Genomic DNA, 22,604 nt, shown 5'->3' on the forward strand with positions numbered 1-22,604 from the left:
TGTTCTGAGATGGGTAAGGATCAATATCCCAAAGCTGCCTTGAGGACATGCCCAATATAGGCTTAAGGGCTTGGATCCGCAAAAACCTTGAGGGGGACCATTGAGTTTTGTGCCTAAGCAATCTGTTTTCAATTTAAGTGTTCTTCTTGACTAAGAACAATGATAAGAGCAAAACAAAACAAGCATCCCACTAAGTAGGCCACCTCGTGTGGATCTGTAAAAATTGCCATTGAGGCCAAGGGGGCCAAAGTTGTACTCTTGGACTTAGTATGGAATTGGCTTGGAGTAAATTATCTTGACTCACATTTTCTTGAAACTTACACATACACGTATGTACTAATGATCAATTGTGGTTGCATGATTCTATTGAGGAAGTAAACTTTGTAAATCTTTTCTTGACCCTAGCTTCTCACAAATTGTAAGGCATTAATAAAAAATGCATGCCTTTATGTCTCATCATGTCTACTTTGTGTCTTCATGCATTCATGTGTCTACTTGTATTTTCATGCATCCAATTATATGCTTGTATATTGGCTTTACGAGAAAATTTATGATCTTGCTTGAGGACAAGCAAAATTTGAGAAAGGACTCCTTGTCAAAATAGGGTATAAATAAATAAATACAATAATATAAATAATTGTATTAAATATATCAAAAAATTGAGAATTAAATATTATTATATAAAATGATAAAACATAATATTTTAAATTAATAATCATAATATATAAGTGATTATATTATGCCTAATATATGTAATAATATTAATAATAAGAAATATAATTAATATATTCTTAATATAATATACATTATTAATATCATTTATATTATTAATATAATTATTAAATATAATATAATTATTATTTATGAGAAGACATGACTCTAAGAATGAAAATTATATATAGGGAGTATCAAGATAGAAAAATAACACAGATATAGAGGAATAAATGAGATATATAAATTTTTGGTATGTAAAAGTCTAATGGAAATATATACACACACACACACACACACACACACACACATCCTAGCAAGGAACATTACAAACATTTTTCTTGACTCGCCCTTTCTTTTGGTCATTGGATGAGTCTTCACATATTCAATGGCTCACAACACATTAGTGCCACAACAATGTAGCCTCAAACTCCCTTGGATTTGGTAAATTCTTCATTAGCATTATCATGCATGTACTTGAAGGTAAAGTTTCTTTGATGGCCTTATACAGTAGCAATGTGCTCTAGATTCAAACTTTTTTCAGCAGCACAAGGTTATAATTCTCCTCCAATAAAGCATACAAATGGAGACATGATTTATGTGGCAACATAATACCATAGAATTTGATCACTTTCACCAATTGGTTGTTTAAAGTTGTTGAGTTTGAATATTAGTGTCTTTTTTGTCAACTAAAAAGCTATTGGCGAGGGGCATGGCATTTTTGTTTTTGTCATCACTTTCATCCTATGATGCCGATTTAAGTTTGGGTTTGAAGAACCAGGTCATTGGTACAAAAAATAATTTGGAAAACGGGTTTGGTTTCGTTTGAGTTTGTAAGTGTGTATGTCCATACATATATATACAGCCTAGAAGCATGAGTTAAGATTAGAATATTGTCTAGTATCATAGAAACAATTAAACAAAAACATCATAATCTTGTGATCAAAGCATCACGAATTATGGTCACACCATGATAGCATCATACACTTCATAATTAAAGGCTTGATAATGTTGATTATCAAGAGATATTTTCTCATCACCAAAGGAATTGATCATGTCTATTTTAAAGATGTTGAGATGGCGCCCTCTCCATTTTCAGCCAATTGGAAAATTCCAATTGCACTTGTTCAAACACATTTAATCATATTGTGCCAAATGTACATGTGGAAGGTATCTAGTGCCTCTACCTTATCCATTTTCTCATTGGCTTTCATAAGCATTGTAATTTTCTTATTGGTCCATAAGGTGGTGCCTTCATTCAATTGGGTGTTTGTTGTGACCACTAATTAGGGTTTGTGATGGGTAAATCTTGGCCTTTGATCTTGAATTGATCATGGCCCTTCATTGTAATTTAGCAACTATAAAAGGCAAAGGCCTTCTCATCTGTGAAAGATTATATTCATTAGAGGGTAGGGTAGGAGAGCAGATTTGTTGAGATTGTTGTCATAATGCTATCAAAGTAATTATTGATTCATTTTTGGTCTTAATAGTGGAGTATGTGCTCTTTAGAGTAGTGCATGGTTTATTCATTTCCTTAGAGTAATTTGGAAGTAGAGTTTAGTTGAATGAAGTGGTTTTGGATACATCTTTAGTGGACTCACTTAGATCAAACCACTAGGTCGAATGACATTTATATGAGCTTAACATCGATTGTTGCTTGCACATTGATATTTATTGATAGATGGTGTTAATGGAATGGTAGTAGTTTGGACATCTAACATTTATCTTAGGAGATTGCACTAGCTTGATTGATGTGGATGGCTAAACTAAGTCTAGCAGAGCCACAAAGACATCCAAAATCTCTTGTATTCTAGGGGTAGACTAGCTTTATAATCCCTTCCCTTGCAATTTGTTTGTTGGAAGTTGTTAAAGTAGTTCATACCCACTGAATGAACAATGTAAGCCCTTTCGTGATAACCAATGTATCACATCATTATTATTAAGTGAATATCCACAATAAAGAAGGAATCTTGACATTTCTCATTTGATCACACAATTCATTTACATTGTTTAGCATACGAGCATCCTTATTCAAGAGAGAGTTGGAGATTTGGTATTCAATTTTGTATGTTGTCGTGGAACAAAACTCACATCAATAGGTGCAATATCCAATGTATATCTAGATGTATACGTGTTGGACCTGGGTATGTGTGCGCAAGGAGGGACAACAAAGTATTCGACTACTCTACAATTGAGTCACAAACCTGCATTGTTGCCTTTTGAGAATACTAAATTATATTCCAAATTGATCTTCCTAGGGTGTCTTTCTCAAACGAAACCTTCTCCCCTTTATATCGTCCAATATGAGGGAGAAGTCACACATCATTATTTCTACCCGTTGACATGAGTCACAATCTTCTTCCCATTTCTTCTTCTTTTTAATTTCTCAATTCACATGCTCTATTCTCTCCTTTTCATACCTTGTCTCAAGAAATGATATCTGTTTTGTACCTTTAATTCTTCAATGGTCATGACTCTTTATTTCATGCTTTTGACCATTGTTGTGAGATCTCACACCATCGCCCCAAAATTTTTGGTGACCCCTTTTTTGATCGCCTCGGCAATAATTTTTTGAAGTTGTCCAAAAGTTTTTTTGAGTTTTGAAAATTTTGAGCCTTGGACACCTTCAGGCCAATGGGAGAGACTTAGCTTATTTTCACCTGGTTTTTTTAGCTTGATTTTCTAGAGACACCAATTCTATCCTTAGGGCGAACAAATTTCAAAGTTAATTCCAACTTGGCAGGATAAAATTGTGAATTTTGTACTTAGACATTTTCTTTTGAAAATTTGGATATAATTATATAAATTTGGATATAATTATATAAATTTGGATAATTTTCAAAAAAATGAAATTTTTGTTAAATTTGGTCTTTTGGAAAATCTTAATTTTTTTTTGGTGAAGAAAATTAATTTTTGTGATGGTGAAGTCAAATCGCAAAATCGAGTTTTAGGCTCTAGAGAAATAATTTTATGTGTTAAAATGCTAAAATTGCTTAGCTAAATTGATTTGAATTAAAATTGTAGAAATTGGTTTTAAATGAATTAATTTGCCTTGAAAACTTTTTAGTCTCTAATGCAATTAGTAATTTAATATTGAAAAATGGCTTTTGGCTAGCCAAAATCCAATTTTAATGACATATTAATTACTAAATCTTCATTAAATGGAAATGTTTAACACCTCTAAGGCATTATTTATTTTCTTTTGCAATTTTGGTCCAATTGGCAATTTAAAAAGTTAATTTTGATCATGGCAAAATTAATTTTAGCTAAGTATTTAATTGTGGGCCATAATTTTGCATTAATTATTTGTTTTTCTTTCTCCCAGTGTCCAAGTCGGCTAGCTTGGGGGTAGTAAGAAAGTTGGGTATAAGAGGAGGCCTCTCTCCCATTTCCTCCTCACTTCTCACTTCTCCTTCTCAAGGTGTTGGGGATTTTGCAAGAGCAGATCTGCACTCTTCTTGCTTGGCGAATTTTGTGGAAGCTGAAATTTGTGGGGGTCGAAATTTGTGGGGGCCGAAATTTGTGGAAGCCGAATTTTGTGGGAGATAAAATTCTGATTTTTGCAAGAAGCTGCGATTTTTGCCCTAGGTTGGGTAATTTTATTTGGAGGTGAATTACATGATAAATTTCTGATTTGCAAGTGGATTTGAAGTTCTTGAGGTCTAGTCCTAATTTTGAAAAATCGCTGTACGATTATTGGTTAAGGTGAATTTTCATCGTCTAAAGTTGCAAGGGGTCCTTAAGTTGACATCCTTCTTTCGTTCTAGTATAAGGATTGCTTCCCTTGACTCTACTTGCCTTCTAGTCCACCACTCTACCATCTTGTAATAGGGTGACGGGTATGGAGGATGTTAGTGCAAATAAGAATCCCAAGCGGACAAACACTAAGAAAGACAAAGAGGATATGATGCCCAAAACACCCTTCTTCTTGAAAATGAGTTGAATAACCGATACCAATGGCGATACAATAAAAGGATATACAAAAGGCAGTTGCACATCACAGCCCAAGCATCGACACTTTCATTACGACCATGATGAGCGGCAACAGAGCAGCCCTTGATTTTGAGGACATCAGAGAAGGGATATCAATGAGATAGATTTTGGATTGAGGTTGAATGAGTTAGGAAGGGTTGCTAGCAAGAAAAAGCATTCGGGCACCCTTTCCTCTCTCAATGCTTTTATTGGATTTGCGAATGAATATGAGAAGGTTCATGAAAAGATACTACAAGCAGCAAGCGGTGTGGTGATGTCAGTGGAACTCAGAGCGAAGCACACACCTTGTCCTCCTATGGAAGAAGTTAACGAAAGGCTAGCTAAGTTCATTGCCTTAGCTAAGAAAATGAAAGAAAAGGGAAGATTTATATTAGGAGATCATTTGATTTAAGCCCAAGTGGCAATTTCCCTTTCTTCTAGAGTAGGACAAGTGTCTATTTTGAATTGGCCACCATTTTGGTGCCTTCTCATTGGTTGCTACTTTTTGCACTTTTTTCATTGGTCCATCGATGAGGGGGCAGCTTCTCATTGGCCGATGGGTTGGCAACCCTAATTAAGGTTTTGAGGATCCAATTTGGATTGTTGATCTTGTTTTGATCTCCACCGTCCGTTGTATTTTTGGCCTCTATATAAGGCCATTTGCTCTTATTTGTAAAATGTTGGAGAAATTGTTGCGAAGATAATACCAAAATTGCTCTCTTTTTCATTGTTGCGATTTGCATGTTGATTAAGAACATTGGGTATTATTGCATGTTTTCTACTTCCACTCAGTTAGATTTCCTTTCAAGTTGTTGAAGCAAATTTTATTTGAAGTTGTTTAAGTGAGGTTAAAGTAGATGGATAGTTGTATGGTAGCTTTGGTAAATGTTTGATAGGGATCAATACTAGACCACTAGCATCTTAGCGGCTGGTTAGGAAGGTTTGTGTGGTAAACTAGTTTATTATTCCTTTGAATCATTGCACCTATGGAAGTGAGGCCGCTGGTCAGCTCTCATTAGGTTCGATCCCCGTCCATTTGCTAACCTTCCATTCATAGGAGTAGGAGTAGAATAGTGAGTAGCTGGGTAGTCGAGGTTTAGAGAGAAGGAAGTTAGAGGAGTAAGTTAAGTATCAGAGCACATTCATTCACTTTCCACAACTATCGCTTTCCCATCAACATCATCACTGGTAGACACATCCTCCATCACCACCACCATCAACATTATCTGCCTCCGCACATTTCACAAACCGAGTCACCATCACCTTCATTCCACCGAAGTTCAAGTCATCCTTGAATGAATAGCATAAGGCCGCCTACGTGATTACCAGCAAATCACATCGATAAAATTGAGCGAGTATCCAACGGTGTAAGGAACATTGGAGTTATACTCATGTCTCATGAGCATTAACTTTTCAAGAGAGGAGTTGCATGTTTGATATCCCATATTGAATATTCAAATCCTAATATGTTATGTAAGTGGTACAAAACTCGCATCAACAACCATTCATTAAACTTAATTGAATTTTAATGTATATTCATAAATATATTTTATTTATGTTTATTATTTTTTCTATATTTCTATATTTTTTAAATTTATTATTGTAAGATTTTTCTATGGAGATAGCTACCCAAGATCTAGAGGTCTAATTGAAAGCACATTAGTGGGAGATGATCAATATGACAAGAATAAATTGTATTCTCACCTAGACAACAGTAGAATAGCTTGAATTAACTAACTTGATTAAATTAATATTACAAGGGAGACCCACTGGTTTAAAGGGCCAAGGTGCCACATAGGAAGGCTTAAGATTATGACAAAGTGTCTTAATCTTATGACATGATACATAAAGTGATAACTTATCAGCCACTAAAGGTCGATCACCCTCCAAGGTGCAAAGTTGATTGTGGTAATGCATGGCCCACTTAAGGTTGAAAAGTGACAATGAGACCAAAAGCAGGAATGTTTCTACGTAGTCCATAGTTAAACTAAATTAACATGTGTGTCTAGGACCTAGGAGAACAACCATTGATCTTACAATTGTGGTCTAACAATTCGTGCACAACTTCCTTATGGAAGTGACCTGACCCTTCTTAGGGGCATGGAAACACAACTTCCATTTTCTTTCCATCCGAGACTCGATATAGAACCTACAATAGTCATAGCCAGCCAATCTATAGACATGTTCGCCTACCAAGGTGAACTTCTTAGCTCGATAAAGCACTACTGGTTCTAAAATTACAAGCACAAATCCTTGTGCAGTCAATGTAACCACTAGACTCGTTATGGGTCACAAAGTACCTTTAATCTAATATCCAAATTTTGATGGTCTCATTGTACTTAAGAGATCATGTTTTCTGAGAATCATGACCAGTACATATTCTCCATCCCAAAGGTTGATCGACTATTTTAAAGATTCAAGTATACGGTATTTAGTTGGTAGAACTACTGTCGCTAAGTCATACAGACCAAGGCTTCTTCAATTAGGCAAGTCGTAAGGCCAAGATGCTGGGCAAGTTCTTTGCTTAAGTAACTTAACCATTAAAGTTTAAATGGTGCTTCACACAGAAAGCAATTCTCTATTCCGCACACTTTAAGGCACAAGCAAAAGGCATAGGGAAAACAGATCTGCCTCGATTGAAAAATAACCCTTTTAAAAATGGGCGACTAGTAATCGAAAACCGAAAGACACAATTTTATTCAATTACCCAGGAATGCATGTAAAATTGAGTGGTTCTTTCTTCATAACAATGTCTATAATTGCATACAAAGAAAACATTCTTTTCCTATCATGATTCGTGCAGATTGATGCTATCTTTAACTGTTCTATCTTCACTGAAATGTAGTAATGAATGTCTGACATCGAATTGGTCCTCTTTGAATAACAAGATGAATATTAAAGTTCATATGAATCCTTTCTATTATTAACAGAACATATATGTATATATGGATGTATATGTGTGTGTAGGACATTCCACATTAATATGACCAGCACGATAGAATCGAAGGATCGAATCGATTGGCATTAACATGACTAGCATGATACTATCCAAGGATCAAATTGGTCAACATTGATCTAAGGATCAAATTGGTCAACATTGATATGACTAGCATGATAATCATCCGAGGATCAAGATCATTGCATATTTGTTAAAGAGAACAATGACACAAACATAGGATTGAATGATCCATATCATTATCGACAACAATGGCACATCAAGAAAATCAAAGGTTCCTCTAAGGAAATATAAAAATATGTAACTGCTTGAGTTCATTGCTCTTTATTATAATGCAACAACTATTAAGCTTTTGCTTATAAGGACAACAAGAGAATATTAGATTTATGCCTGAAAATTTTAGCTGAAGTGGAAACTAATGGAAACACAATAGAGACATGATTACAATGCAGACTTCCTTCCAATGGTGATTCCAATATTCCACAAGTGCCACATAGAATGCAATAAACATCCACAAAAATATGAAATCATCGAGCGAGCTTCACCCGCACAATTTGTTCCTTTCAAAATGAGCTATACCATAAACAAAATTGTCACAAAAGAGATCAATGGAAAGAAGTAACTTGGTTCTTGCCTATGGTGGCAAGAGGAGTGACTCTTGCCACCTCACCGATCCCTTCAAGATTTTGACATGCCTTCGAAGATAGAAAAAAACAACAATCTCATCAACCGCACAAAAGAACAAGTCACATAATATGTGCACCATTTGTATATGTGTGTGTGTGTGTGTGTGTGTGGCTTATATTTGAACTTCAATTTAACATGTGCCTATATAATTTAATGCATACACCTCACTGATCCCTTCAAGATTTTGATATGCCTTCGAAGATAGAAAAAAACAACAATCTCATCAACCGCACAAAAGAACAAGGTACATCATTATATACACCATGTGTATTTATATGTGTATAGTTTATATTTGAACTTCAATTTAACATGTGCCTATGTAATTTAAGGCATACATGCACTCCAACAAGCATCAACCTGCACCTTGTGTATTTAACTTTTCCATCAATGGAGTTACACCCATTCTTTCTGTTAGAGCATGAATGCTGATGATATTCCTATGGGGGAGTATATTAGCATTGTTGGAGACATGATTCAGAACTTATGTATTCCATTCATGATTGTGTTTTTCATTGATGTCAACATACTGGTTCTTCTGTGAAGATTGACACAGTTATAGAGTGCCCAGTTCATGGATTGAAGATCGCTTATGTGCACTTGAGGTTATGTTCTACAATATGTCTAGATGCTTTCATACAACATTTCTAGAAAGTGGGTATTGTTGTTTTGATTCTATCTCCTCACAAGGATGGAATTGGCTTAAGCAGATTGAGACAAAGGTTGAAGACATGTCAGAGATGACTTGGTTAAGAGGGCATAATCTGAGGATCATCGAGTAGAAAGTTATGAAGACTGTGAGCGGACAATTTGTTTGTAATCTTGGATAAAGTGTAATATTGTAATATAACGTATATTGTAATGTCTTAAGATGGTCCTGTATTATTATTGTAAATTGGGAAAGCCTCAAGGACGACTCAATAACTTGTTTTAGGATTTAGTATAAAGGAAAGATGTTTTCCTTGGATGTATTGTAATGGAATCGGTCATATCTTAGTAACATGTATTGTGCAAACCTGATATGTGAACTTATGAAGATCATAACAGAGTTTGGTGTGATTGAGGCATGATGAGCTTACAAGGCATTGTATTTGGCAAGACAAGTTGCTGGTTGGACAGTTGTTGTTTCACATTTTATTATTCAGAAGGAATAGTACTGAGGCTATTTGGATAGTGGATTCCGTTGTCCTCCTTTCAACTCCTAACATAGTTGGCACAGCTTCTAATAGGGTTGGAATCTCCTAACAGGGATTCAAAGTCTCTTAACAGGGACTCATATGTACTGATTGTATTTCATTGACTCCTAACAGGGTCTATCCAAAAAGAAGGTTCTTTTATATTAGTACATCATTTTGTGGATACCATCCCCAATGGGGTTTTTCCTTTGATCAAGGGCTTCCCTAGTTAACATATTTAGTGTTATTGTGCATGGTTATCTTTTTGTGGTTGTTGCATCTACTATTTACATGATAGAATATTGAGAATTGTTTTAAGAGTATAATTGATTCACTCCCCAGGTATCTTGGTAGACTTTACTTTCTAACAATTGGTATCAGAGCATCAGGTCTTTGAAGGAAAAGCTAAACAACTTAAGAAGATTTATGACATATTTTAGGAAAGATAGTACGAAGTTTGATGGAATTAACTATGACAACTGGAAAGAACAGATGAAGACATACATACTATGCATGGGTTTGGACTTTTGGTTGGTTACTACAAAGCCTAAAGCTGTGATTGAAGAAGACAAGCTTGAAGGATGTGAGGAAGCAGAGAAAATCTGTTCATGCAGAATATTTTCTAGAGAAGAGCATTGTTATCAGCTCTACTTGAACACAAATATGGAGAGGTAAAAACTTTAAGACTTGCTAATGAGATTTGGAATGCTTTACAATGTACATTTGAGGGTGATAAACATGCTAAGAAGGCTAGATTACAAAGTTGGATAAGTTTATTTCAAGATGCTAAGATGCTGGAATATGAAACTATAAGAAAATATTTTGCTAGAATATTAGAGATTGTCACGGGAATAAAGAATTATGGAGGAGAAAAGTTACAGGATGAAGTTGTATAGAAAATATTGAAGACCTTGACACCGACTTATAAACAGACAACAAAAATGATTGAGCCTGTTATTCTTTGCACACCTAACTTTACAAGAGTTTTTTTTGTGAGATTGCATACATCTGAAATGTGGATGAAACAAAGTGGAGAATTGCCTAGAGTAGAGACTGCTTTTAGTGTACAGAGAGATAGACCTATGTTGACAAGAAGTGCTAATACAAGTGGAGACTAACTAAGCTAGTCGCAACCGAAAAAATGATGAAGATAAGAAGATTAAAGGACTTGCCTTGCCTATGAAGAGAGAACCTAAAGGTAACAAAATTCTTGTTTGTTGGACGTGTAAAGAATTTGGTCATTATTACTCTAAATGTCCTAAAAGAGGAAAAAAGTTCAAGCCTAGAAAACCCTATAAATCAAGAGTACCTAAGGATTGCTTTTATGTTAATGAGGATGGTGAATTTGATTTAAAAATGGTAGACTTCTTGATTGACAGTGATGATGAAATTGGATTTGTTGCTATTAAAGAAGAGAGCCCTGTAAAAGAAGAAATAAAAGAAGAAAGAGCATTAGTATCACAAGTTGTAAAGAAAAGTTTGATTGGATTATAGATAGTGGTTGTTCCCATCATATGATAGGAGACATGAACAAATTTGTTGAAATCATATGATGGTGGAATAGTTAGAGTTGGAAATAATGCAACACATCATATAAAAAGGAAATGATCTAATCTATTACACTTGATGGTAAACTAACATTGGGGATGTTTACTTTCTGGATGGTTTGAAACATAATCTTTTGAGTGTTGGGCAATTTGGTGATAAGGGATATTAGTTGCAGTTCACAGAGAAGACATGTATTATCAAAGACAAGAATGACACAGATTGGTACTAGTACAAGAACAAGAGGTAATAAATTTCAGTTGAATCCTACTGAAATGACACGTTTAGTTGCTAAGGTGGATGACAGTTGGCTATGACATTAGAAATTTTGTCATATCAACTTTGATAACATTGTGAAGTTTAGTGCTACATTTGTAGTTAGAGACTTGCCTAAGGTTTTGAAACCTACTAACATGATGTGCAAAGAACGTGTGATGGCAAAACAAAAGAAAAGTTCTTTTCTGAGCAAAAAGTTTACTATTTTAGTGAAGTTGGAGATTGTGCACGCAGTTTTGAGTGGTCCTACAAAGACTACAACATTCTATGGTGAGAGGTATTTTATGATTCTTGTTGATGATTTCACTAGAATGATGTGGGTTGAATTTCTTTGAAAAAAATCAGAAGCTTTTGAGAAATTCAAGATAATTAGGAGTAGAGTTGAGAATGAATTTGGTTTGAAGATTAATTGCTTGAGATCTAATAGAGGGGGATAATTTATTTCAAATGAGTTTAACAAATTTTGTGAAGATAATGATTATAAAGAGACAATTTTTAGCCCCTAAAACACCATAGCAGAATGGGATAACATAAAGGAGGAACAAATCAGTAGCTGAAGCAGCAAGAGCAATGTTGTTAGAAAACAATGTATCGCATATCTTTTGGAGAGAAGCAATAAATACAATGGTTTATGCTATGAATAGAGTGTTTAGACAAGGCACTGGTAAGACCCCCTATGAACTTTGGTTTGGACATGCACCTACTGTAGAGTACTTTAGAATCTTTGGAAGTTAATGTTATATTAAGAGAGATGATGATATTGGAAAGTTTGATTATAGAAGTGATGAAGGAATGTTTTTTGGATATTCGTTGAAAAGCAAAGCATATAGATGTTTTAATCAAATATCAAAGACTATAGTTGATAAAGGTTGCTCCCCTTAATACCTTAAACACATAACAAAACAAAGAAATAACAACAATTTGTGAGAACAAAATATGGGCTTCTTTGTTACATGCCAATTTTTGACTCAATATAAAATGTTCATATAGCCGTTGAGGTTCACATGAAGTTAGTTGACAATTAAATTTGTTATAATCTTGCGAAATGGTAAGATGGTTAGTTGTTATAATTTCATATGAAGATAACATGCTAGTTGATTATTTATCATGAATTCATGGAATTGACAAGGCGGTTAGCCGTTATGATTATATATGATTAATAATTTATTATGGTAATATGATTTAACTGCGGAGAATTTCCTTGTAGGGTGCACGTTGAAGGGGTGGAAGCATTGTCAGAAAAGAATTGGGCATAGGAGCATCACCATCACTGGGCAAATGGGTATGAATCATGAATCACCATGGTTGAGGACCTAGCGACTGCATAACAAGATACACACATTAGACATGCATGAGCTATTAAATAAACATTTAAAATATTAATCATTTTAACTTAATTAATGCGTACCTCAAATGGCTTTTGGTTGATGTTTTTACCACATCATTATAATACATTTTTATATGCGTACACAAATACAAATTAATGGTGACATCATAATATAATTTTTTATACAAGACTTTATCTATTTAATACGTACATTTAAATGCATGTACATGAAGAATAAATCCTCTAAGATGAAACATGTATTTAGATATACATATTTAAAAGGTACGACTTTGGATAAACAATTACCATGGGCCATCTTAATAAGATATATTTACGTGCAAGTAAATAAATATGTTTATATTGTCTTTTAATTTGTAACCTTTCAAATTCTTTTTCTTATTTATTCAATTCTTTACTTGAAAACCAAAATGAATATTTGGCACATTTTATTGGCGATCAAGAGCCATGTCTCTTCTTGGTAAGTTACGGCTTCTTAGAAGCCAAAGAGACTTTCAAATACCTTTTGTTATGAAGCCAAGAGAGGCGGAGGGCATAAAAACATATCACCCGACTTCTTTTTAGCACCTGTCTTCTTTTTATATTATGGATATTTTTGCAATTTACTATTGTTAATCATTGCATATTCCTTCCATGATTTGCCATTGATAATTTACTGAAGACGTGATTTTTAATCACATTGGAATTTGCGCTTCTTTCGTGAAGAGGTGGGGCTGATTGATAGCGTCCAGCAAGACACCATTTTATTTCCAGATTTTATCAGGTTATGTGGTGTTCATATTCCAAGCATTGCAATATGTTTTAATATTAGATATTGCTGCATTCCAATTTACTATAACAGTAAGATACAGTCTTGTATCATGATGCAAATCATCTTGCTTAAATATCATCAGTTAGACCTTCTCTAAGATAGAGCTGTTTATGATAAATAAAAGCCAAGTATCCATGACATGCTATCATATTTTATTTATACCATTGAAAGTCAGAATCAAATGATATTTATTATGCAAGTCTTAAAGATTAGATTTATCAGAATCATAGATTGTGATGAGCTGGAAACATATAACATTCTTATATCAGTTGAGGATCAGCAGAAAGAGCTGGTTGCTCTGAGATTCAATCACTTAGGACTCACCCATTTGTACAGCCAAGGAAAAGGGTGAAGAGGTGAGAGAGAGGAATCTGCATTAGCATGAAAACAAAATTCAGATGTGACATAACAATTATTTATTATTCTAAAAGGAATAATTTGATAGCTCATGCATGTCCAATACATACTCTGTTGTCAAGTCGAGTGGTGTGATTAAGTACCAGGATGCTCAGTGGCTGACAAGGTGTTTCATGTCTGTGTCGAGTAGGGAGGGCCTTTGTAATTAGAGAAAGTGTGGGGATATGTATAAGGTCCGTGGTTGGGTGGTTAAACCCCTGACAATGTTTCCCCTCTCCACAAGATGTTAGGACGTGCATCTGATAAAGATAAGTTGAGCATTCAAACATTTATTGGTGGCAAGTATTTTTACTTTTATGATACAATTAGAAGATATGATGGATTAATTTATATCATTGAATTCGTTTATTTCCTTTGATGAAAGCAACCTTTCTCATCAATTTAATTGGTAATCATTTAGATTGATTGATCTTCCAACTGAATATGAAATATATCTATAGGATTATTATTTCAGTCATTCATTTATAAGAATAGTGATTATGAGCATAACTTCTAATCTTATGTTATTGCCACAGTTAGCAATAGGAAGAAAATGAATGAAACGAAGTTAATTGACGCCCCAAATGATATAGTGGTACCTGATGTCCTAAACGATACAGTGGTATCTGATGCCCTAAATGATACAGTGGTATTTGATGTCTTGAATGATGCAGTGGTATTTGATGCCCTAAATGATCCAATGGTAATTGATGCTTTAATCAATACAACGGTATGTGATGCCCTAATTGATATAGTGGTATTTGATGGTAATCGTCATTTGATTTGATATAGTGGTATTTGATGGTAATCATCTTTTGATTTTTATATAATGGTATTAGATGGTAATCAACATTTGAATCTAAGTGGTATTTGTGAACTAACCTGGGTGTTTGTAGAAGCATTCCTAGATTGATTTTGGTTTTGAATTCTATGGTATGTAGATTTTAATTTTCGTAGTAAATTCATTGATAGTGTTTTCAATTGTTCGTTATGGAATTTTGTTTAACTGATTGTAACCGTTAAATCTCATTCACATGAAGTAACTGATATAATTGTCTTCCTATGAAAATGAAGTAATAACTGTATTTCTTGGATATGTTAGTTGTTAGTGAAGACCTGAGAAAATTGGATGTTACATTCTTATTATCACCCCAAATGCGGAATTACATAATTCAAAATTACAATATGCTAACCCACATGGGTGCCTTCATTACAGTAACCTGCAAGACAAAGCTGCGAACTATCATTCATAGCTATCCTAGTCAATGTATGGACATTTTTTAAATAGACAATTTTATGCCGCTCGGGAAGCTTCTAGACACTAAAACTTAACACGTAGGGCCGACGGACCCTAACAATACATATAGAGTCGACCAAATACACCTTTGACATTTATTTTGAAAGTTTTTGGTTGGCCCAACTTCGGAAGGCCATAACTTTAGAACTGTTGCTTTGATTGGCTATTATAACCACTTTTCAAAATTGTCAGCTTCTGATCTACAGGCTCGGATCTGCGCAGGTGCCCATCCATCAAGTTCTCAGGCTTCATTTGAGGATGTTCAAGGCTTCAATGGTGAGCCTGAAGTTTTTATACCAAAATTGCACACCAAAAATCTGCAATAAATCCATGAATACTCATGATATGGCACTAAGCCTCAGCTGGTAGGCTAATATATCCAAGATGAACATCCACCTCTCAAATTAGGACATTCCAAGCTCGTACGACTGACTAAGTAGCAAGCTTCCAAAAACAACAACTCTGCACTGAGATAACCTTTATTCAAGAAACAAAAAGGAAATATTTTGGGGTGATGCAAGATTGCTCTTACACCCAGGATGCTCCTGCATTAATTGTTGAGATTGCTAATGTGAGAGTTGATGAAAAGTTTAGAATTCAAGAAAGGATACTTGATTATAACTCTAATGAGGATCATAATCAAAGAACTAACAAGCAAAATGATGAGCAGGAGTTCTTTTATGAAACTAACACTAATTTGTAGACTGAAATAAGAGAAGAACAGAGAGAAGAACCTAGAGTAGAAGTCAAAATTGAACAAGTGACACCTAACAGAAATGTGGCAAAGAACCACCTTGCCGAACAGATCATTGGAGGTAAGGACAAAGGAGTTATGACAAGGAACAAGATACATGAAGAATTATGTTTAATTTCTCAAGTTGAACCCAAGAATGCTCATGAAGCTTGTAAAGATGATTATTGGATAAAAGCTAAGAAAGAAGAATTAGATCAGATTGAAAAAAACAAGATTTGGAAATTGGTTCCTAGACCTAAAGCTAAGAATGTTATTGGAACTAAATGGGTATTTAGAAACAAGATGAATGAACAAGGTGAAGTTGTGAGAAACAAAGTAAGATTGGTATGTAATGGTTATTCATAGTAAGAAGGAATTGGCTTTGAAGAAACTTTTGCACTTGTTGCTAGACTAGAGGCAATAAGAATGTTTTGGTATATGCAACTAACAAGAACTTTAAAGTTTATCAAATGGATGTCAAATCAGCTTTTTCTAAATGGAAAACTAGAAGAAGAGGTATATGTTGAACAACTTGATGGTTTTCCTTTTATAGATAAAGAGGATGTGGTTTGTAGATAGAAAAAGGCATTGTATGGGTTGAAACAAGCACCTAGAGCTTGGTATGTGAGATTAGATAAATACTTCGACAAATTTGGGATTTGTGAAATGTGATGCTGATAGTAACTTCTATTTGAGAAAGAATGAAAAAGACTTACTGATTGTTGTAGTATTTGTGTATTACATTATTTTTGGAGGAAATGATGAAGCAAGTGAGGCATTTATAAAAGAAATGAAGAAAGAATTTGAGAGGAGTATGATTGGAGAAATGAAACACTTATTGGGATTACAAATTGCACAGAACAAAGATGACATTTTTATATCACAAACGAAGTATCAAAAAGATTTGGATTGGAAAGTTGTAAACTTGTTGGAACACCTATGGTAACTGGATGTAAGTTATTTAGCAAAGATGAATCCCCTACAATTGAACATAAAAAGTACAGATCTATGATTGGTGGATTGCAATATTTGACACATACAAGACCAGATATAGCTAAAGCAGTTGGGATTGTGGCAAGATTTTGGGCAGATCCTAAAGAGACACATTATGCAGCAGTAGAAAGGAAAAACACACCTAATTATGGATTATGGTATCTAGATCACATGATTTCACTTTATGTGCATACACTGATGTTGATTGGGCAGGAAGTGAAGATGGTAGAAAAAACACTAGTGGTGGAGCATTTTTCTTGGGAGGAAGATTGGTTTCTCGGTTGAGCAAGAAACAAGATTGCATTTCATAGAGTACAACAGAAGCAAAGTATGTAGCAGCAACAAATAATTGTAATCAGATCATTTTGATGAAGCAGATGCTAAAAGACATTGGGATAGAGTTCATTGAGCCTCTAATCGCCCTTTGTGATAACACAAGTACTGTAAGTATGTCAAAGAATCTAGTTTTACATTCAAAGGCAAAGCATATATCTATTAAGTATCACTTTTTGAGAGAGAAAGTTGCACAAAAAGAAATCAGATTGGAATATGTTAGCACAAAGGAGCAGATAACAATTATATTCACAAAACCTTCAGCTAAGAACACATTTGAATATTTGAGAGGTATGCTTGTGGTTATGTCCCAACCTACTTTTGAGTAGTTAATTGAGAGGTTGCATCAATCCAACTAGTAGCAAAGAACTATTCTTACCTAGACTGGATACTTGATGTTTCTCCTTGGGGGAGTATATATGTTTGAGCTGAGTCATTGAGGACTTGGCATTGGTGTATATTAGTGTCTTTGGACACTGGAGTTTGAACAAATTGTTCTGGAAATGATTGAACTTCTAGAATTGACATAATGATATCTTTGTCATTGATGTCAATGGGGGAGAGATGAGTACTTGAAAAACATTATACTTGAGGGAGAGATGTGTTTATTGATTGATGAAGAGGATTTAAGAAAGATGTTGATGTATGGGGGAGATTAACACCTTCCTTGTGCATATTGGTTGCTGATATGACAAGTTGTAAAGGATGCAAGGATATATTCTCTGAGATTGAGATGAATGTAAACATACAGATGAAACTCATGGACACCATGAATGAGGGAGTAAAGGCAGATGATGAAGAAGTATATTTGGTATTCTTGGAACTTAGATGTTTTTTATCTATGTTGCCATCAATGCCAAAGGGAGAGATTGTTGGCATGAATGCTGATGATATTCCTATGGGGGAGTATAATAGCATTGCTAGAGACACAATTCAGAGCTTATGTGTTGCATTCATGACTGTGTTTGTCATTGATGTCAACATATTGTTATTTTGTGAAGACTGGCAGAGTTACAAAGGTAGAAGCATTTGAAGTGGTTCATGGATTGAAGATCAACTTATGTGCACTTGAGGTTATGTTCTACAGTATGTCTAGATGCTACAGTTAAGAGTGCATATGGAAATATGAAGATTGGATAGAGTTATGAAGATTTGAGTGAAGGCATCTTTCAGACAATGCTTTTTGAAAAGCATGTACTATTGTTTTGATTCTATCTCCTTAGAGGGATGGAATTGGCTTAAGCGGATTGAGACAGAGGTTGAAGACATGTTAGAGATGCCTTGGTTAAGAGGGCATAATCTGAAGATCATTGAGTGGAAAGTTATGAAGACTGCGTGCCGAAGGTTTGTTTCTAATCTTGGATAAAGTGTAATATTGTAATATAACGTGTATTGTAATATCTTAAGATGGTCCTATATTATTATTGTAAAATTGGAAAAGCCTCAAGGCCGACTCAATAATTTGTTTTAGGACTTGGTATAAAGGAAAGATGTTTTCTTTGGATGTAATGTAATAAATTGCATTCATATCTTTGTAATATGTATTGTGCGAACTTATGAAGATCAAAACAAGGTTTGGTGTGATTGAGGCACAATGAGCTTACAAGGAATTGTATTTGGCAAGACAAGTTGCTGGTTGGACGGTTGTTGTTTCGCACTGTATTATTCAAAATGAATAGTACTGAGGCTATTTGGACAGTGGGTTCAGTTGTCCTGCTTTCAACTCCTAATAGAGTTGGCACAACTCCTAACAAGGTTGGAATCTCCTAACAAGGATTCAAAGTCTCCTAATATGTAGTCATATGTACTGATTGTATTTCATTGACTCCTAATAGGGTCTATCCTCTAAGAAGGAACTTCTATATTAGTACATCATTTTGTGGGTACCATCCCCACTAGAGTTTTCACTCCGATCAAGGGTTTCCTTAGTTAACATATCTGGTGTTATTGTGCACGACTATCTTTCTATGGTTGTTGCATCTAGTGTTTACATGTTTTAGAATTAATAAAGATATTGAGAATCGTTTTAAGAGCATAACTGATTCACACTCCCCCCTCTCAGTTTTCTTGGTGGACTTTACTTTCTAACAGATTCATCTAGGGTTCGCCACTATGTATGTCAAAAACTTTATTCTGTGTTGGTATGATCATAAAAAACCCATCAACACATCTCAACCACCATTTCTCCATTTCCTTCTCTTGCTTAGCTACTATTTGTAGCATCAAGAAGCACACAGGAGAAAAAATTACACTATAAATTTCAGAACAATACTTATATAATATTCAGATCATGTTTACAAGATAAAACAATTTAGATTCAAATCATTAGATTTCCACAGTCCATTGTGTTTATTGCATAAGATTTCTGGATTCAACTGTGTAGAATTGTTTTCAATCAACCTTCGAATTATACTCTGTGATATTGTCAGGGTGATAAAGGGCAGCTGAAGGAGAATAATTCACATTACAAATTTGCAACTATTCCTTGACAAACAGGCTTCTCCTGCCAACCACCTATCTATCATATCAGAAACTTGATATTAACCACCACACATACTAATTAATTTACTAAAAATAAGGGCATTGGCTTATTATTATAATTAAAGTTCAATAACAATGCATATTAACTAGCTTTGATATCACACTAATCTTATGAGGCAACATAAATAAGTATAATAAATACTAGATATAATGGAGAAATGAAATTGTATTGCAAACAATCAGCTGGCTTAGTGGTCTTATGCTCATCTAATGCCATATGCCATTGTATAGAACATCAGGTGCTCATATTCAAGTGTGTACAAAGTGGATGGAGATCCCCCAGCACTGATGGAATTTTTATTGCCTTGTATATCTTCCATATGAATGTGTAAATAGAGAGTTGATATGGATGTAGAATTCTGATTTGACTGGGCAAATAAATGATTGTCCATTGTTTCTGCAGTGAGTTTTTTTTCAAGCTTAATCCTTTTTATGCTGTCATAGATTCTCTTAAAACTTTGAATGTTTCTTCATAGTACCACGTCATCATGTCTGGCCCATTTATTTTTTCAGTTCTTGAAATGTACATGCCAGCAGAGAGTATTAAGTTGTGGCTGGATACTGTTCTGCAGGTTTGGTGTGCTTTTCAATATGTTAAGATTGATAATGGATGATTTTACTGCTGGATTTGAAAGAGGACCATGGTGGCAACACCTTTTCAATAATTATGACTATATAACATGGCTGGTTGTCCTAAATCTGGGTTCCACTGGTTTACTAGTCTCCTGGCTGATGAAATATGCAGACAATATTGTCAAGGTGAAGTCATTTTGCCCCTTCCAATTTATTTATCTCCTATTGTTGATAGTATGAATGTCTTTTGATAGGTAGAAAGCAATTATGTATCATAGAGTTTGAAAGTAAAGAATGTGCAATGAAATCCCTGCCCAATTGCACTTGGTGCATTACAGGTTTTAATATAGATGATTTAATTTGTCCTCTTTCTTTGATTAGCAATGATTTACAGGTTTTATTAAGGAAAAAATAGTGACCTTTAATGGCAAAAGTTAAACAAAATGCCGCATTCTTCTTTCCAGCAGGTCTGATTACATACATTATATTTCCAAGTTTGAATAGGTAGAATAACAACTTGCAACTGGATATTCTCGTTCAAATAATTATTATGCACTTCCCTAATTACCAATGCCTAAGGCAACTTAAGGTCCTTATAGATGGGATATCAATATGCTTTGCCATTACATGGGTTGTTTTTCAATGATTTCTTTCTTTATAATATGCTCTTTGAAGCACAATAAGTTTGGTTTTTTGGTGGCATAATATGGAAATTGGCAGAGACTGCAATATCCAAAATCAATCCAGTTTATAATTTATTTAATTGTTCTTCTCTATATTGTGCACATACTTAAGAGTGAATATCCATGTTTACAAAGGTCTATGCAACATCTATGGCGATGCTTCTTACCATGGTTTTGTCAGTTTATTTGTTTGATTTCAAGCCAACATTGCAGGTATGATAATTTTTACTTGCCACTTGTTTCACTTTCCTGTTTTATCATTACCTTCTGTATTAGAACTTTCTCCAGTACCATGTGCATTTGTTAACTACTGGATATTATTTTATCTCCCCATTAGCAGATTGTAATTTCCATAAGACTGACCTAAATGCCTTTTATTTTTCAGCTCTTTTTGGGCGTCTTGATCTGCATTATGTCTCTCCAAATGTATTTTACACCTGGTCATATGCTTGTAGATTTGCCATCTAAACCAAAGCTACCAACAGAAACTCTTAATGCAGTAAAAATAGATGAAAGAGCTGAATCATGAGATTCCGTTTACTGTTATTGTGTTGGCAAAGGCAAATTTTTTACAGTAATTGTAAATGGCACTATTTTTGGGAATCCGTACTTTTCATTATCTATTTGAATTAACATATGGCTTACTATCAGTCGATGTTGTACCTATTATGTATACAATAATGGGATGCCATTTTGAACTCAAGGTATGTTGACAGATTTATAAGGGCATATACCATATGGCTATAATATATACAAATAGAGCAACTGTAAATATGGATACAGGAATGGAGTCCTTATCCCAATAATCGAAGTCAAAGTTGTGTGGTGACCAAAGTACCATTCAGTTATTCTTGTTTCACTCCTGACAAGTGTGAACAAATATTCTTCAACACAAATGATTGAAGAATGGTATTTTTGATCTCTCCAATTTACTTGTTATTTTTCCTCCAAATCCAGAACTACCAATTACTAAGTAATTCACATATTAGTGTTAGTGCAATAAAATTAGCAGCGTTTGTTTTTTCATCCCTACTTTTAAGGATAGTTGTTTTTGCAACTTGTTGTATCTGTGACCTTTTGGATAAAGTTTTTTTTAAGCTGAGGAATATCTCTGTTTTTTCAGTTGTATTCTTTTTCTTCCTCTGCTTTTTGCTCTCATGAAGTCTATATTCTGTAATTGTATTCAAATGTAATTCAATGGGAAAGAGTTTATTGTTTTTATTCTCGTTTCAACTTTTCCTCTTCTACTAACATGTTAATTCTTTCTTTTCTAGCTAGATTCAATGTTTGCATGTTAGCCAAAATTGTAAATGCTTTTAGAGCACAATTTTTTACATGGTATCAAAGTTCATAGTTGCTAGAATGAAGATTTTTTTTTTTTTAGGCATTGATGAAATTTAAGGCTTATATAGAATAGAGTTTCAAACCTTTGCAAATCTGATGCTCTAATGCTATTTCAAATGGAAGCCAAAGATTTTGTTTCAACTTAGAAGTAGAGGTTTGCAAGGAATAGTAATGGCAACAGAGGTTGATTCAAATTTTGCTGGTCATTTACAAGTAAGCCAAGATTATTCTCTATT

General features: G+C 34.3%; 1 protein-coding gene across 1 annotated transcript in view; it reads left to right on the top strand.

Moving 5' to 3' along the window:
• LOC149548226 (Nucleotide-sugar transporter family protein) overlaps positions 1-22,050 on the top strand; it is an 80,280-nt gene extending 58,230 nt beyond the window's left edge. Inside the window, exons 6-8 of the mRNA XM_089792277.1 lie at positions 20,341-20,527; positions 21,160-21,237; positions 21,410-22,050. Coding sequence (XP_089648403.1) covers positions 20,341-20,527; positions 21,160-21,237; positions 21,410-21,553 — 409 coding nt within the window. The 3' untranslated portion in view covers positions 21,554-22,050. The remainder of the gene's footprint in view (positions 1-20,340; positions 20,528-21,159; positions 21,238-21,409) is intronic.
• Positions 22,051-22,604: the final 554 nt, after the last annotated feature.

Source organism: Cupressus sempervirens, chromosome 7 (assembly GCF_028749045.1).
Source record: "Cupressus sempervirens isolate cs-2001-9-10 chromosome 7, ASM2874904v1, whole genome shotgun sequence".
NCBI lineage: Eukaryota > Viridiplantae > Streptophyta > Pinopsida > Cupressales > Cupressaceae > Cupressus > Cupressus sempervirens.